Raw genomic sequence first — 18,052 nt, 5'->3', positions numbered from 1 at the left:
TTTTAGAAGTGAACTTTTTATTTCCTACGTCAATATTGGTTTGAATGCAACTCAAAATGGTGATGACTTTATGTTGTGTTTCATCTCTTTGAACTATGTAATATCAGTGTTGGGCAAGTTACTGAAAATTAGTAATTAGTTATAGTTACTAGTTACTTCTTTTAAAAGTAATTGAATTACTTTACTAGTTACTGTATATCCAAAGTAATTAGTTACTAGGGAAAGTAACTTTTAAGTTACTTTTATGTCTGCTTTTTTAATGTCATGAACAGTCAAACACAATAAACATATGTTGTAGACCTATTTATTGCAATCAACAGGGCAACAGGCCTTCAAATCAAGCAGGAGTACAAAAGTCCCTTTTTTAGTTAACTTAATACAAAATAACTGTCTCAGTGATTTAACAGTGTTTTTTTACCACATTAGGCCCAATGAAATAAAAGTGATTGGCCTACAGTATTAACACTAATTAAGAGAAAACAAAGGTGCCTTGAGGTGCTGCATATAATTGAGGGGGGGTGCTAGTGAGGCGTGTACGTGCTGATCTGGAGTCAGTTTGGTAGGATTTGGGTATAAATAAATTATTTCATTTAAAATATGGATTTTTATTTAAAGATATTCATGTAATTTGCATGCAAAATAGGTCTACCTGAACCAGCGGACACAAAATTCAACCAGCGGCAAAAACCGCGGACCTGGCAACACTGGAAGTGGCTGTCAATCACAGTGTGGCACCGTGCGTGCTGGTCGAGGGGGCGTGCCTGTGATTGGCGGAGTAGAGGGGAGGCGTGCCTGTGATTGGCGGAGTAGAGGGAGGCGGGGTTAACCTGTCGGAAAACGGAAGTTACGGGTGGTTGACGGGAACCGTTGTTGTTGATGTTCGCGCTGCTGAGCTGAGAGGAGCACGCTGTCTGTGTTGGTGAATGCCCAATAAAGGAGGAGTAATAACGTCGTCCCGTCTCCGTGTCATCAGTCCATAACGTCCGAGACGTTACAATATCATTGCGCCACCAAGGTCCTGCGATGTCAGATCAGAAGCAGCTAAAGTAGCCTAGCTTGTCTTCTTGTCTGCAAGTGTTCATTTTTCACAAAAGAGAGTAACGCGAGTAACGAACTCATTTAAATTTCAGTAACTGTAACTGCGTTAGTTGATTTAAAAAAATACTTCGTTACACTCTCGTTACCGCTAAAAGTAGTGGAATTACAGTAACGCGTTACTCCCAACACTGTGTAATATGCAATTCTCCACTTGTGTCTTCTCCTGCTTACCACAGTGCCCCTTGTAGGTAGATACCGCCCCCTAGCGGCAGAGAGTGTGTATAGAGCAGGACCTTGTTCACGTTGGTCTGTAAACACACTTTCCAATGTCAATTCAACTAGAAATATAACGAGACGTTTTATTAAAGTGTATTATTGTCTTGTGACATGCGGCCTCAGAGGATGACCTCCGGCCAGAAGAGGAACGACTACTCCTGTGACTCAGCGGTTGGATAGTTGTCCTCATCACCAGCTGCGTTCTGTTCAAAGTAGTTTGATATTGAAACCATAAAACACACTTTGATTTTAGGCATTAATTATTCAGTGTGATAAGCAAACAGGGAGTGGCAGATAGTGGTGTGCATGGTGGTCCAACACGGTGTCTCAGTGTCCTGGTGCTACAACTCCAATACAACCAATATGACGTTAACCGCTCATCAATCGAGCCAATAAGTCAAAATGTTGACCTGATGCACAAGTCACATCCATCATGGAGCACAAAACAGTCAGTTCAATTCAATTTATTTTGTATAAATGACAAATTTGCCTCCAAGGGTTACAATCTGTACACATATATGACATCCTCTGTCCCGGGACCTCCCATCGGATCAAGGAAAAGTCCCCCGAAAAACAAAGAGAACCTGTTGCTGGGAAAAGAAAGGAAGAAACTTGAACAACGTAACAGATTTACAACACGTTCAATGATCGACTGACATGATAATGAGTCGTAGTCAGTCCCCAGTAAGTCTAAGTGTGTGTGTGTGTATGTGTGTGTATGTATTTGTGTGTATATGTGTGTGTATGTATGTGTTTATGTGTGTGTATGTGTCTGTGTGTTTGTGTCTATGTGTATGTATGTATGTGTGCGTGTACGTGTGTGTGTGTATGTGTGTTTAGGTGTGTGTATATGTGTGTGTATGTGTGTGTTTGTCTGTGAACGTGTGTATGTATGTTTGTATGTGTGTGTGCGTGTGCAAGTGTATGTGTGCATGTGTAGGTGTGCATGTGTAGGTGTGTGTGTATGTATGTTTGTATGTGTTTGTTGTGTGTGTGTGCACGTGTCTCTGTCTCGTTCTTTTGAAGTTTCTGGAAACCCACAGAAGACGTCAGCCGCCTCCATGACGAGAAGATTAATAATTAATAATTATTCAGTTCTGATTCGGTCATTGTGAATCATTGAATTCATTAAAGTGTAATTGCATCACTGCATTAGACGTTTGTAAACACTTTTGTCTTTTGTATACTTCAATTCATCCAAACCTCTGAATTTTGTTTCAATTGTTCCTATATTTAGTTATTTGAGAAAGCCCAATTCAAGGTAATACCGGGAAGTAGTCCATACACACTGTATTATTTCCTTCTTGTTATTACCACGGAGCGGCTATAAGACTGTCATGTGTTGAATCACGTGTGCAGCATTTGAGTCCAAGAAAAATTCCTCTATGGATCCAATTAAATGTATTGTATCTTATATCATAGTATGCCATGAAAATATTTTGAAAAATGTCATATAAACATTTTAAAGTATATCTTAAAGATGTCATAATGAATCCTGATATACGATCATAAAAAGGCCTTCAAAACATCTCAGTATAGTATTATGTTAGAAAAGTCATAGTTTGCTGTCATAAAAAAGAAATATTATGCCATAGTATGTCATAAAAAATCCATAATAATCTCCAACAAATTACATAATACAGCGTGGCAATAAAATGTCAGTGTCAAAACAGTCAAATAAAACCATAGTAAATGTGTCATGTGTCTTATTTGAGTTTATTTCTCCATCTTTATACGATAGACTATACAGTGGTATATATGTTTATGTTGTCATGACTCCTGAACAGCAGCAGGTACATCAGCTCATTGGAAGAAGAGAAAAGATCCCTGATGCAAAATACATTTTTGCTCGAGTTTGAGTGACAGGTGGCTCATCCAATCAGTTAACAATATTTTTTGGTACCGCCCCTTTTGAGCTCAATATCTTCTGTGGACCAAACCATCTAGTTAGTGAAATTGTCCCTCAACCAAAAAAACAACAACCCAGAGTTGTGTTAGTAAATAAAGAATGAAGACACAGATACGGGTAAATAGACTTTATTTTTCAAAGCATGTTTACAGTACTGAAAATGTTTTTCTTAAATCTTTTTATTTCACCTCAGCCCAGGCAACTATTCACTTTAATCCAACTTTTAGAAAATAAAAGAACTCCTATGTACATTCATTAGAATTTGAGAACAAGCAGAGATATTATTACATGTGCTTACTGTACATATAAACATATGCTAAAGTGTCCAATGAAATTAATGAGCATTTTATTTTTTAATACAATGTTAAATAGTAGTGGAGGAAATATTTAAATTTAAATATTTAAACAGTACAATTTTTTAAATACATTTTGAAAAATTCTGATTATGTGGCAGTCAAATTAAAGCGTATTACGTGTAAATGCGGTCCGACATGGGTCCAAGCCAGAAAACAATCCTTCACAGACCAGGGGCGTCTCTAGGATTTTGATACATCTGGGGGCTTAGCCAGTGCAGCTGCTCGCCATGTTGGTGCCCTAAGCATAACTCCTTCATGATGCCCCCGATAGGAAAGTGACCCACGGCGAGCGTTGTCGACGGGGGGGGGGGGCTAGTGAGAGTGTGCTCACCTGTGTGCGGATGTGTCGGCGCGCATAACAGCAGAGCGATGCGACACGAGAAGTGTTAACGGGGGTGCTGAGCGATTAAATATATCTCTTGTTCTATTTTGTGGAGCCCCCTCAGGACTTGGTGCCCTATGGGAGCGGCGGCGCTGGGCTTAGCCCAGAAGAGTAAAGCAGATGAGTGAAGCAGCGACATTTTTAGACATAGAAACACTCTCAGACAGCAGCTTGTTGTTACGTGCGCCTGCTGCCAGCCTGACTCTGCTGTTTTGGGTGAATGACCTCACGTGCGACCTGGAGGTGTTAACCACTTGTGTGCCAAATCGTTTATTTTTATTTTCATTAACATTCGGGGCTAAATAAAAAACATCCGGGGTTTTAGCCTAGGGACGCCACTGTCACAGACCTGTTCCTCGAGATATGAATCAAACCGCTAACTTGTCAAATCTACTCTCAAATACGCATCACGGGCCTTTTCAAATTCATATTAGGCCCGACACAAAACTACTCATTAATCCATCCGTCTTAAAACCACCAGAATGAAAGACGAGCAACACTAAATTAAACACAGACGTGAAGCCAACAGGCGATAACCTTCACTCCAGGACTGCGTGTACAAAAGAGCGTTCACAGGCACACGGCGCTCTCGAGAACAGGGCGGTCTCGTCAGTAATGGCCTCTTCACGGAGCTTTGCAGACGGCCCCAGCGGAGAGTCCTGGCCCAACATGCACCATTTGCAAAACAGCTCTTTCGGAGTAAATATAAAAAACTTGTTTCGCACCACTTTTTTTTTTATACTTATTAATTTCATAAATTACGGTCCATGTGTCCAGGAGTCTTCCGCTGGTCAAACAAGCAAACATCAACAACACTCTCAAAGACCTCGGCCTTCGTATATAAAGTATAAAAAAGAAAAGGAGAGTCGATATAACTGCAACTCCAATTCTTTGTGCTACATGGACGAAAAAAAATGATACAGTGTGCGTTATGTACAAGCACAAAACAGATGTCAGCATTTTAGTGTAGGCCTGTTAAAGGAACCAAGAGATGAACTCATTTCAGTTTTTAAAAGGTCCGCCCTAAAGAGCATTTAAAAAAACACTAACATTGAAACATGAAGTTACTGACAGCTACCATTATTCTTTCCTCCAACAGATGGCGCTCTTGCTCCCCAGGTCCCACAAACAGCTGACATTCATTACATAGTTTAAAAAAAAACTTAACACAGATGTGCTTCACCGAGCGAGTCTACTTAACCTTTTTTTGCCAAAAAACTGCACTTCATAAGGAACCTTCGACATCGGGCTCTTAATGCGATGGAAGAAAACCATCCGACCGTCAGCGAGGGCCAGTCCCACACCTGGTGGACAGGTGTATGAAAACATCTTTACCCCATGAGGACCGGACAGCACGGCTCTGTAATACCAAAAAGGTGATTCTCAAACGTTCACCGACACCGGTTTGCTCTCGCTCAGAACGCCCGACGTCATCGTGAAGAAAGTCCCCGACGACGCCGACTCGGCATGTGACCGACAACCAGACGACCCGTCTGGCATTGTGAACGGGGAATGTTCATATGACAGCGAGGTGCACGCTTGTCCCCAGTTTAGATTTAGACTGAAGAAAAGCAGGGGAAAAAAATAACCTAAAATGACTCAACACTACATAACTTAAGGGCGTAAACTCTCCTCACACAGAAACCTGCTTTCAGCCCAGAAAGTCAAAAAATTGACGCCCTCGTCAAACTACACTGAAATGAGACCGACGCGGCGTTCTTGGTGCACGCCCCCATGCACAGGATGCAGAGGGAAAATAAGGTGAAAACAAGTCACAAGGAAGACCACAAGGTTTTGTTTTTTTTGGTGTGTGTGAGATCATCTCACATAGGATTACGGGACAGAGCTGGTCTTTTCCATGTCGGCATTACTTTTCTTCTTTCATGTGCAGCAAACAAAGCAGGCTCTGTATTTCTTTCACTTCCATTAGAAATTTGGTGCCCCCCCCCCCCAATGAAAGTTTCTCAAGGCAATCAGATTAGTGTTTGGGCCGCCCATCAGTCCGGGCGGTTATTATGTGCTGGTTATGAATAAGGTGGCATTCCTCCGCCATCTTATTCATAGCGAGTTAAACTACAAGAGAAGCAGCTGATAAAATACAATACGCAGATATCTTGTTGATATCCAATCGATATTAGGATAATTGAGAACGACCAAAAAAACAAATTCCGGCCATGTGGTCTCGAGTCTCCACGTCACACCGGCCCACGTTGCTAATGACGCGGGGCCAACGGTTAACAAAGAGGTGTGACGAGCAGAAAAATAAAAAAAGCTTGTGGTCCATTTCATCTCTAGAGAGAAGGACATGTCGAGGGGGCCGTGAGGCCAGGAGCGGGGCCGACTCGGGGGTCTGGCTCTTAGTCTGGCGCTACGTGGACCCCTACAGGGCATTCTGTGCATTCTTCATGTGAGGCTCAGAAGATTGGAAGAGCAAAAAGAAGAGAAGATGAGGTTGTGGAGTGGGGGGGGGGGAGGGGGCATTATTCGGGTAGGTTCAGCGCAGACACCTGCAGCTTCATCTTGAAGTACTGGTTGAAGCGCAGGACTGCATATCTGAGAGAGAGAGAGAGAGAGAGAGAGAGAGAGAGAGGGCGGCGTCAGCGAAAAGATACAAGTGTACTGGACATATGAGCTACATGGAAACCATCTTCCCGTTAACAGTGTGCACTGAGCAAACGCACTTTGTTCTTTAAACATACGACTGAAATCTGCTGAGCGGAGCAAATTGAGAATAGCTGTTGATAAAGTGATCTTCCAGAGTGGATGTCCAACATGGCTACATACCCCAAGAAGTCAAAGTCGATGGTGGAGACCTTGGCCTGGATCAGAGCCCAGAGACCCCAGAAGAAATGAGATGCCTTCACAGGGGGACAGAAGAGAGAGGGCAATGCAGAGAGGATTAGCAGAAGCCCGATGGCAACAACAACAAACAGCCGACACAGAAACACCACCGCCCTCCACGCGGCCCTCTTAATAATAATAATCATCATTTATTTTATATAGCGCTTCTCAAGTCACCCGAAGTCGCTTTACAGAGTCCAGAGTCCAGTAGTCATACACACACACACAGTCATACCGGTGGTGGTAAGCTACATCAGTAACCACAGCTGCCCTGGGGCAGACTGACGGAAGCGTGGCAGCCAATCAGCGCCTACGGCCCCTCCCCCACCACCAACATTCATTCACATCCATACGAACCGGGCTGAGGCTGCGGTGCATGTCTTTATGATGGTGGGGGAAACCGGAGTACCCGGAGTAAACCCACGCAGGCACGAGGAGAACATGCAAACTCCACACAGAAAGGACCTGGAACGACCGGGATTCGAACCCAGGGCCTTCTTGCTGTGAGGCGACAGTGCTAACCACTGAGCCACCGTCTTCTGCTCTTGACATTAAACAAGGCGGCGTGCAGCGCAGCGCCTCAGATGAGGAGCGGGGTGGTGCCGGTCCACGCTGTTTAACCCACATCATACTTTAACGACTTGGAAACGGGCCTGGACATCCTGTGCTCTTCAAATTTGAATTCCTGGACCGTTTTCTTGCCCGTTCAGTAAATGTCAAGACTGATTAACAAATATAACTCAGTTTAATCATTAACTATTTAACTACTGAGAAAATACAGTAGAGATGCCAATTTAAAACTTTTCTTTTCTGTTTTTCATCCGGCCGCTTTGTGAACCGTTTCTCGTCAGCCTCGGGCACATGGAGCACGAGTGTGTCGGCAAACAGAACGTATATGGGTGACCTCGTGCCATAAAAATGACCTTGAGTTGTAGATGCAGCTCAGGTTCACAAATGACAAGATTAGAAAAGAAATAACCAGGATAATCCCCTCACCCATAAGCATACTTGTTCATATAGGCCTCAATGCACCGACTACTCTACCTACTATGAGGAGCTGGAGACAGCCATATGCAGATATGCCCTTCTGCAATAAAATGTGCAAATCATGATTCATGTGCAATACTCACCAGGGCAAATCGGTTGACTTGGACGTAGAGAACCTCCACCTCTCCGTCTGAGACGTCACTGCCTTGGCCTTTGAGCTCCTTATAGGCCTCCAGGTAGGAGCGGAGCCACTGCAGCTGAAAGGCCCGCTGAGGGTAGTGACTATAATCCACCTCATTCAGGCCTGCAGAACACACCAGACCAACACTCAGTGACCACGTCACACGCACATACGTGTGTTACCCGTTAAAGGAGAGTCCCACTCACCGGCAAACTCATTGAAATGGTTCCCAATGTCGTAGGCTTGGTAATTGTACCCAGCGTACTCGTAGTCAATGAACTTTACGTTGCCTGGAGAGAGAAGCAGGTTTGTTTAGACAGGAGACACGGGAGGCAGGCACAAAATGAGTATGTGTGTTCCCTTTTGATAACTCTGAATGTCAAGGCTTTGCATTGCATACTGTCACTTTCTTCCTGTCTGGTGTGGCTGGCTAGTTTGCCGATTGTGGGGCACGGAGTAAGAGCTTGCATTTTGAGGACGGTAGACTGTAGAGGGAGACTTCAGCACAGGGAATGTTATACACAAAAAAACAAAAGGGAATTAAGAAGAGATATTCTTTTTTTTTTTTTTAAAGAACTACAGACGTCTACGCATGCACCATCATGCCTTTTAGGGTAAATAAAATCGTAATGTTAGGAGCTATGGAAGTCAGTCAAGAAATATATTGAGAATAAAAGCTTTTTTTTTTTTTAAAGCCTTTTCGAGATTAGAGGAAGCGAACCGAACACCAACATAGAAAAAGATAGCTTGCACATCCTCGTGGAGGTTGAGAAGTCAATCTCCGATGATGTTAGTGAACCGATTAGTCAGCATTTTTGTTTTTCTGTCGCACAAGACCGCCAAATAGGCAGCCGGGATACATTAGCAGAGATGAAGATGTGTGATGCAACACGTGGAACGCATACAAAAAAAAAAAAATACATCTGGCTTTTCAAAAAAATGTTTGTTTTGGATTCATGCACAGAATAAAAAAAGAAAGGGAGGGAGGCGGGGCAAGTCAAAGTTGTGTTTTGAGGAGATGAGGGAGAAACAGACAAAGAAAGCAGGAGGGACAACGAGAGGAAGATAGTCAAATACAAAGACACTTGAGTGCTCTGTTGAAAAGTAGTGAGCTGCCAAAGCAAATGTACAGCAACACACTGTTTGACACGTGACCTCTGTTGTTGACCTTCAGCAGGCAATGCACTCGCCAGTAAACTGGAGCGATCTTTTAAGAGCGATCTCAAACTATTTTTGTCTCGTGGGCGGGTTGACGGGGATCTTTTACATCTTGGGAGTCAACCCACCGTCAAGAATTGGAGACTAACGGCTTAACAGCCTGAAGCTAATTCTTTGAATCTCGGTGTCTCTGGAACGCACTTTAGAGGATCAAAGAATGTGTTGTTGAAGGCATTTGTTGGCGTTGGTCAACAAAAAAAAGGGAAGCGTTGATCTCAAAATGGCAGTGGTTGATCTCAAAATACAAACCCTTACTTTTATAAGCCCAGTTGTGACAGCAAAATAAGATATTAATTATTAAAAACCACTAAATGTTACTTTAAAAAGGACAGCACGTTAAATCAAGTGCGTCCACTCTACCATAACGTTTTGGGTTTTTGTCTCTTTGGCTTAACATATGGAACATTAGTTTTTGAGGTGGGTTACCAGCCGACGTGTAGGTCCTAGCGGGACACAACTGAACCCCTCCAGGCAGTGGCTATAGCCCCCCTGTGCAGCAGATGAAAAGGTTGGGGCAAACACATCTTCCACACATGCTCACTCTCACACTGACATATTTGTCTTTTTATCCATTCTTGCTCCCACGCACAGTGTCGAGAAACATCAGGCCCTGCTGCCAAACTCCCCTTTCCTTTTTCTTCTTCCCCCCCTCCTCCTCCTCTTCCTCTTAGCACATGCAACCTCACTTCCCCTTCTCACAACACTCCCCTCCAACGCTCCCTTCCCATTGGTCCGCTGTGAACCCAATAGCGTGACACCTCTGCAAATGACAGAATCTTTGATACGCTTCCTGTTGCAGGTTTTGAGGCCCGCGGGTCCCAGTGAAATGTGTGCGCGTCGCTCGTTCTTTGCAAAAAGCGCAGCAAAAAGTTAGCGGGGCAGGGGAACTAGAGCAGCCTGCGTTAGACTGAGAAGACACACAGTAAAGAGAGACAAAAAGACAGAGGTGGGGGAAAAGGGGAGAATAGCACTTGTTGAAAGAGATTTTTTTGAAAATGTTTTATCTTTGGAAAACTGAGAACAAAATTATCAAGCTTCGACCGCTTCCGTTTATCATCGATACAGGATGCGGTGGCTTCTCTGCAGTCGCGTGTTACCAGTCAGCAGCTGTGGCGTGACAGGAAGTGGTGGTCGGTCTCTTCTCGTGCCTACTTTGTTTTTCCAAGTCAATAAAAAAGGCTGAAGGTGCAGAGTAAAAGATGAAGACTGACGTTTGCAACGGCGGTTTAGAAACGATTGCTTAATTCCCTGGCGTCCATTCCATTGTGGTCGTCATGTGGGGGTGTGGTCTAGTTGTGTTTGGCGAGACGTGTTGGTGAAATTCCTTTTGAGTATTAATCAATAAGACTTCCATTACGTTCCGATTAAACCTATACTAGTCATGACTGTAGTACAAGCGTCGCCGTTAACGCCAATTGGACACGTCGAATATGGCAAATATTCCCTTTGAGGGAGTTCCATGCTGGGAGTTGGTCCAATCCCATCAGAACTGCTTGAGTCAGATATGTATTAGATCTGCAGAAGCAGATTCAAATGAGATTCTGCAGATGTGCACGTCTACGTCGGAGAGCTAATGTTGAGCAGGAACTCCGGAGTGCTCGGGCAAAGGGGGTTTCTCTGCACGTCGGCAGGGTTTCAGTTTCAATGGATAAAGCTGATGATTTCTATTTCTGTATGTCAACAAATTCCATTCAAAGACTAAAACCAACAACGCGTTAGTGTGTGACTCAATACTTTGCTACTTCAACAGCCTGTGGCTCTCCGCCCCGGGGCCCATTTAGCCCTTATGAACACAAAGCATTAACACACTTCATACACACTTTCACCGAAGAGAAAAAATTAAACTTTGCAGTTTACTAAAAACAGCTGTGCAGTTATTTGTAAATATGAAACAAACATGAGTAAACAATGAATTTATTGACCACTTGCGATGGGTTATGTGGTACAGACTCAAAATAAACTGGTCAAAATGTCCCCCAGTGAAACGGTGTGGCTCACTGTTGTGTCTTAGTTTGGGGACAACAATGGCGCTTTATAGCCGGAGGAATGCGCTATACATAGGGTTTTAGCAACGCAGATAATACTTGTTAGAATGTTGGTTGGTCTTCTCCATGGGATTTGACGACAATCAGAAAAATACAGAATATCACCAGACATATCCTTTGACTCATTATTGGTGCTACGGAATGGAAATTGCACAGTAAGGAGGATTGACCGAAAGTAGCTTTACACTGTAGGCGTTTGGCTGGTGCTCAGTGACGTAAAGCAAGTGCAAACCATCAAAACAACATGTGTGCAATAACCAGCATCGTAAGTAGCCTCACTACTGTCAAAATGAGGAAAAAAATAACTGGTGAGCGAGTAGCAATGGAGGGTAATAGGTAGGTACAGGGCTCCTACTGCTGCCATGAACTCATCCCGATTAACCCAAGCAGTGGGCAGACTACGCGAGGGCCCTCAAAGCCGACTGTGCGTGAGGTTTGTCTCTCTCCATTGCCTCCCCAGGGCAGGGTGGCGGAGGGCAGCCACAGCCTCGGCTGTCATTCCTAGGGGAGAAAGGCTAGACACAAGGAGCTGTGAGACGGGCCCCGCCCCTCGCCGCAAACCGACGAGGGGGCTGACAGCTCTTTAACACCCCCACCCCATTTCTCTCATTCCTCCTGACGAGTTTAACCCCAAAAATTCCTCTGCTACAAAAAGACAATGATAAGAACAGTTTCACTGACTCGTACGGCGTCAGGCCAGATTAATCAAGTTGCTCAGTGCATAAGCAAGCTGAGCACAGGCTGCCGGAGCGGCATACCGTGAACATAACATTACTAAAAGCACCAAAAACACGTGCTGTCAACAGAACTAAGACTTGGTATGTGGTATGACGAAATGGCATTGTTTGTTCACGCTGACAACAGTGGTTTACATTCTACGTTGTCGGCACAGAATTAGAACGACGGATCGGACAACATGTTGGACGTGAGAATGAAATCCATATCAGAAACGACTTTACCTTTGAAAAAAGGCATGGGAATTTGAAATAGGGAAGATTCAATATATTCTGTGACAGAAAGTTTACTTGAATACAAATCTGCCAAAATAGACCGGAGGCAGACACACATGATGTGTCCCCGCCCTCCAATCCGCACACAACTTTTATTCGCGTTGTGTTTCGTCCCATTTCAAATGAGGATTCCATCAAAGCCGAGCAGCCAAAGAACAGGTTTGTCTTTTTTTCCGACCGTTCTAATCCTTTGCCTGCAGCCTAATGCAAACACCAGCATTGAGTGAAGCATGTGACTAGGTTTGAAAGTGCAGCTAATGCCGTCCTACCTGAGCGCAGAGACCAATGCGGTACACACTACACAGTTCAGTCACACGGTAATGTCTAGGACTACACTTGTGCAGTTAATACTCACCTGCCTCCGCATTAAAAATTATGTTTTTGCAGAGAAGGTCATTGTGGCAGAGAACAACGGGGGAGCCCAGCACAGACAGGCTCTGCTGGAGCCACACCAGCTCTTCTCGGAGGCACCGTGGACTCGGCACCTCCATAGTCAACCTGGATGGGCAGAAACAAGAGGGTGAACACTGTATTGAAAGACGGCGGTATATTGTTAGTATTATTTAAGAAAATAAGGATGACAAGGGAAGTGAGGGAAATGAATACAGATAATTTAAGAAGAAACGGTGTGTGCGTGGGAGTGACTATTTGCAATCACAAAAACCTAAGCTGAGCATTTCTGAAAAATAATAAACTCCATAAAACGAAAAGATGAACTAAAATCCTCCTAATTAGAATAAAAAGCAGCTTGTTTACGACATTTCCTGCCCATTAAATTAGGTTTCATTATTAGTGCAGTGACACACGATGCTACTTTCATACAGCAGTATTACATTTTTTGTCCATTTACATTTACCATCAAATGTATTTATTTCATGCAAATGAGCAAATTGGTTCATTTGTTTTTCTGTCAGACCGTAGCGCTGATCCGGAGACGACAATAAACAAACATTGCTTAACACAATTCCTGAGCCATGTGCCAAGCACTCCACCAAGTTCCTTGTTTTTGCCTTCAATGGTTGAACACCAAAGACGCTGCCGGCGGAGCAGGATTCGAGAAGTTCTCCGCATCTCAGCGTTCAGGCGTCGGTGGCCTTGCCTCAAAGGAAATGTGCAGTCTGAAGAGTCTGTGTTTGTTTTAGGATTCGCTTTAACCCTCCTGTTATGTTCGTTTCTTACATACAGCCGTGATGTTCCCGGGTCAATTTGACCCGGTTAATGTTGAATCATCCAAAAGTGGTCAGAAACCAAAAAATTCTAAGAACTATAGTTTGTACATCATCACCAACAACATTACTAACAATTAAATCAGTTATTAGTGGAATTGAGTTATTTACCCCTCCATAGATCAGAGTTCAATCAGGAGCACTCACTCGTTTTAATGAAAAATACATGTTCAAACTATTTTTTAGGAACATTGAAAGAATCTAAATCTAAATTGCATTAGTCTACCATAACATGTATTTTCTCCTAAATTTTATTTGCATTTTGTACGTTTTCTCTTTTCATGGGATGATGTAGATAAATAGAGATGAGACACCTGTGCTGTTCAGGGTCATAATGACCCGCCCACTAAAAATCAAGCCAAATGAGTCATAAAGGATTTGTATTGAAAGTAAACGTTAGTTATGTTTATTTATAGTGTTAAGATGCATACATTATATGATAAAAGATGACCAAAGGCCAGCACACAGTCATCCTCTTGGTGAAGTCGTATGTATCTGCAGAGTGTAATGTTGTAGGACTGCTCAGCAACCATTTTGTATGTTTGGCCCCTCCCCTGATACGTGTGGGTGGAGTTTTGCCGCAGGGAAAAATAAAGGTTCCCGTCAAAATAGTATCTGTATTTCTCGCACAGGTGGCGTCGTTAGAAAGAGAATGGGTGTGGGTCTGAGATTGTGAGATTGGGATGAGACAGGGTGTGTGTCTCTCCCAGTCAGACAGACAGTATATTAGAAGTACTATACTACATATGTATTAGTTGTGACATGAAAGAAACCCTCACATTAGTGTCCCATGTCCAATAAAGGTGTATTTAGGGGGAAAGTTAGAAGATGATAAACATTGTTTTTTCTGTAAAGTGTGCTTCATGTAGGGTGATGGGCTCACAGCAGGATAGAGATGGTTACCATAACAACCACCTGATTCTTTTGTTTGAAGTTTGAAATGTGTACAACTTTATATATGTGGTTGTGAACGGGGTGTGTGTGTGCTGATATGTGTGTGTGTTGGTGTCTGTGCACGCGTGTGTGTGTGTGTGTTGGTGTGAGTGTGTGTGTGTTGAAACTTGGTGGGAGGGAGTAAGAAAGACTGTCCTACATTTACAAAGAAAGAAATAGTCTAAACGTGACTCTTCTGATGACTTTTAGCCTTCACTTTCACAGCTGGGTCAAATTGACCCGGGAACATCATCTCTGTTATATAAACCTGCAGGGGGGGGTTGCAAACACATGATATTTTTTTACGTTGATTACACTAAATAAGGTAAGCAGAAGAAGTTTTATACTGAAAGAGCACTTAGAAGTATTTTTCCTAGATTTTCAAACTTTGAAACGGGTCAATTTGACCCGCAACATAACAGGAGGGTTAAGTGTCTCCAGACGCAATGGTGTCGTAATTGCAAACGCAAAGTTCAATTAATCTACACTCAGTGGTGCAAAAATGTCAAAATTGGTATGACCCGATTGTGTCGTAATGACGTGTGCTCGGATTGTAATTGACATGTTTGAATTTTTTTTAAATTAATAAGTTATAATAATAAGTTTGTTAATAGAGATGTTTTATGATTGTTTTGAGACCTTGAGCATCCGTAATGCATCAAAGTGGATAGCCATCATGCCCACTCAGACTTTCCCTGTCCAAGTAGATAAATAGCCCAACACAGTGGCGATATATAGTTTTTCCAGGCATCTATATAAATAGTTGATTGTGCCCCATCATTAGGTTAAAAATATTAATAAACCCGTAAATAGCCAAATGTTTGATTTACAGGCTGAGATGTAGTTTGAGACGCTAGTCGGCCGCTGCTAGACAGTTTGACTGAACTGCAGCGGTCTTCAACTCAATTTTGTGTTAGCCACATTTAAGGAGCTGGCAGATTTGAGAACCATCTTCTCTTTGGCCTCACCTGGCGTTGCGCTGTGGGTCCTTGAAGTACTTTGGGATGAGAGCAAAGTACTTGCCCATCTTCAACCACAGGTCAGATTGGGGCACCCAGCCATTGTGGGCATGGATGGCATGGTACTTGGCCAGCTGCCTGGCAATGAGACTGCAAGGTAGAGAAGACAGAGAATAAGAGGGTTTGAATTAGGAGAAGCAAGCAGCAATATGGGAATGGGCTCCAGTCTAGAAATGTAGTTGTGAAGGGAATATATATATATATATTTTAATCAAAGCAAAGCCATTCATTCTTATAAAAAAAATAGATGACGGTTATCATCCGTGTTCAGCCGTCATTTCCACCAAGTGGCAGTTTATGAAAAGTCTCCTTAGCTGGGGCTACAGTTCAGGTGCAGAAATCTTTCAGTCGATAGATATGACTGACTTTACGAGTTCCATCTGAAGGTTGTACATTTGGTAAAGGATCGTGTATACATGGTTTGTGTCATTGTGTATAAGCGAGTCTAGACCGTTCGCCTCCAAGTGGTATGAATATGTGACAAGAATCTTTGTTGCAGAAAAATAAAATATTTTTGTACCTATAGACAGGTAGGCTGCGGATGTGCTCAGGCTCCAGGGCAGTTCCTTGCAGAAATTCATAGCAGAGGCCATTGTTGAAGGTGCAGTACAGGTGCGGGGCACAGCGGTTTTCATGTAGAACTCGAAAACTTTTCACTTCATTTTCCCGGTCAATCAACAATTCAGTTTTGTGGCCATAAATACGGACCAGGACCACATCCTGTACGACAGTACCCACGTAGCAACCCAGCAGCTTGTTGGTGATCCCATCTGTGAAGAACTGCAGAGACAAATGGAGGAAAGAGTGGAGAGCAGGTGAATCAGGCAGTAAATCACAATGTATCCCGGACTTCAGAAATCTAGCTTGACGTCTACGTTCTCCACATTATGCCGTACAAGTACAACTAACCTATTTTGAGCATTACATATGTTCTGAGAGAAAACTGGCAAGCTACACACAACAAAAGGGAGAGAAAAGGAATGAATGTAGCATTTAAAATGAGGGCCTGTCTGGTTTTATCGAAGCTGGACTGAAGCTGGGTACTTTTTGGGGTGTGGGGGAGCGGTGGGGGACATCAACATACCAGCCTTAATTGTTCACTCGATAAAGCATTGACTGAGAAAAACATGTCAGGAATCTGATTTTGGCACGAGGAAGCAATGTCAGGCATTTGCTGAGTTTCCACTTTGCTCTCATTGATGAATATAGACGAGGGTGGCAGGGCATGTGACCAGCTCCAGTGTTTACCAAAAGGAGCCACACCCCCAGCCTGTTACTGGGAAACAAAAATAACTCACTTTCTGGATACACATAAGCACAGCATTTTATGTTGAGCTCATGTCACAAGTTTCCCTTGAAAATGCAATATCGGACATAATGCTCCCACACATTCGTTTTTTTGCTACTTTATTAAGTTATAGGACATAATGTGCCCTCATATTTTTTATTTGTTACCTTATTACAAAATAGGGCATAATATCACCATTTATGTTGCTACTTTGTTACAATACAGGGCATAATGATCCCACATATTTTAGTTTGCTACTTTATTACAATACAGGGCATAATGTTCATTTAGTTTGCTACTTTATTACAACATATTTGACTGAGGCAGATCAAAGAAAGCACTTAAAGGATTACATAGAGACATTACAAGTTGTATATAGTCTATTAGTCAGCATAGTTTTTTGCCCAAGTTAAGAACAAACTATGCACACTCAATCCTAGTCTCATACATTCCAGAAACTATATGGCGCAGCATGATGACCGTGAGTTAAGCTGCGAGGTAGTAACACCTCTCCTCCACCATCTGTAGAACCATCTCCATGCTCACTTTTTTATTTGTAAGACACGAAGTATCGTGTCTTACAAATAAAAAATGCAACAAAGCCCGTTAGGACGAACAGGTTTTTTATTTATTTCGCAGGCTGCGCCTTAAAAGCAAGCAGAGACTCCCCATGTTTCACCCGGTACCTTAAGTGACGCAGACGCTATTTGCAAAAAGAGAAGAAAAAAAAGAGCATTAGCGGAGGAACTGCCGCAGTGGTTATCTTATCTCCCGCTACCGTCCGTGTGTGGACGGCGGCGGCTGCCACTTCAGAGACACACACGTCGTTTCAGCTGCTAGCGGCTCAAATAACAGTTTTTGCGTGTCATTCTCTCCGGGAATAAATTAACTAGTTTCTCACGACACCACGTTGCTAGCTTACACCAATTTTCACAATTGAACTTTAAAAGAAAGGCCGAGCTATGTACGTGGGAGGGGGGATGTGTCTCACCGAACAGACGAAAGATAAAATGTTGAAAATAAAATAAAAAGCACCTTCAGTTTGACCTCGGATGGCTTCCAGCTCGGTCTCAGCTCCTTGATCAGCCTCAGTGCACCAGATCTGTAGTCGCTTTCGTCAACTGTCACGTCTATTTTGGGCACAGCGGGAGCCTCGTCGGGTACGTGAATGTAGTTCGCCATGATACGTCTTTATTTCTTAGAATATCTTGAACTCGGAGGATCAGTGCGCTGTTCGCGGGGGCTAAATGCGCAATGTATGAAGATATGTGACCAGCGGCCGATATATAATGCCGGAGTAGCAGTAGTACGTAGTCGATGTGCGGCAACGCCTCTCAAAAAAT

The 18,052-nt window shown here is 43.2% G+C and overlaps 1 protein-coding gene across 1 annotated transcript; it reads right to left on the bottom strand.

The window, feature by feature from the left end:
- Positions 1-3,335: 3,335 nt before the first annotated feature.
- Positions 3,336-18,052, bottom strand: etnk1 (ethanolamine kinase 1). Its single transcript, XM_056424577.1, has 8 exons — positions 17,745-18,052; positions 15,942-16,201; positions 15,371-15,511; positions 12,599-12,741; positions 8,177-8,260; positions 7,933-8,093; positions 6,746-6,819; positions 3,336-6,514 (listed from the first exon to the last, which is right to left on the bottom strand). Exons 1-8 carry the CDS (start codon positions 17,889-17,891, stop codon positions 6,442-6,444), a joined length of 1,083 nt encoding a protein of 360 aa, XP_056280552.1. The 5' UTR covers positions 17,892-18,052; the 3' UTR covers positions 3,336-6,441.

The sequence above is a fragment of the Pseudoliparis swirei genome, chromosome 10 (genome assembly GCF_029220125.1).
Source record: "Pseudoliparis swirei isolate HS2019 ecotype Mariana Trench chromosome 10, NWPU_hadal_v1, whole genome shotgun sequence".
In the NCBI taxonomy this organism is placed as follows: domain Eukaryota; kingdom Metazoa; phylum Chordata; class Actinopteri; order Perciformes; family Liparidae; genus Pseudoliparis; species Pseudoliparis swirei.
The sequence above is the reverse complement of the archived record's forward strand: the minus strand, read 5'-3'. Positions and strand labels throughout refer to the sequence as shown.

What these genes read in the sequence shown, in the direction of transcription:
- etnk1 (XM_056424577.1), bottom strand. Translation starts at nt 17,891, where the DNA reads ATGGCGAACTACATTCACGTACCCGACGAGGCTCCCGCTGTGCCCAAA. An exon ending in AAGTCAACCGATTTGCCCTG is followed by an intron (nt 6,820 to 7,932) that starts GTGAGTATTGCA and finishes CCCCCTGTGAAG; the next exon opens with GCATCTCATTTCTTCTGGGG. An exon ending in ATCGACTTTGACTTCTTGGG is followed by an intron (nt 6,515 to 6,745) that starts GTATGTAGCCAT and finishes TCTCTCTCTCAG; the next exon opens with ATATGCAGTCCTGCGCTTCA.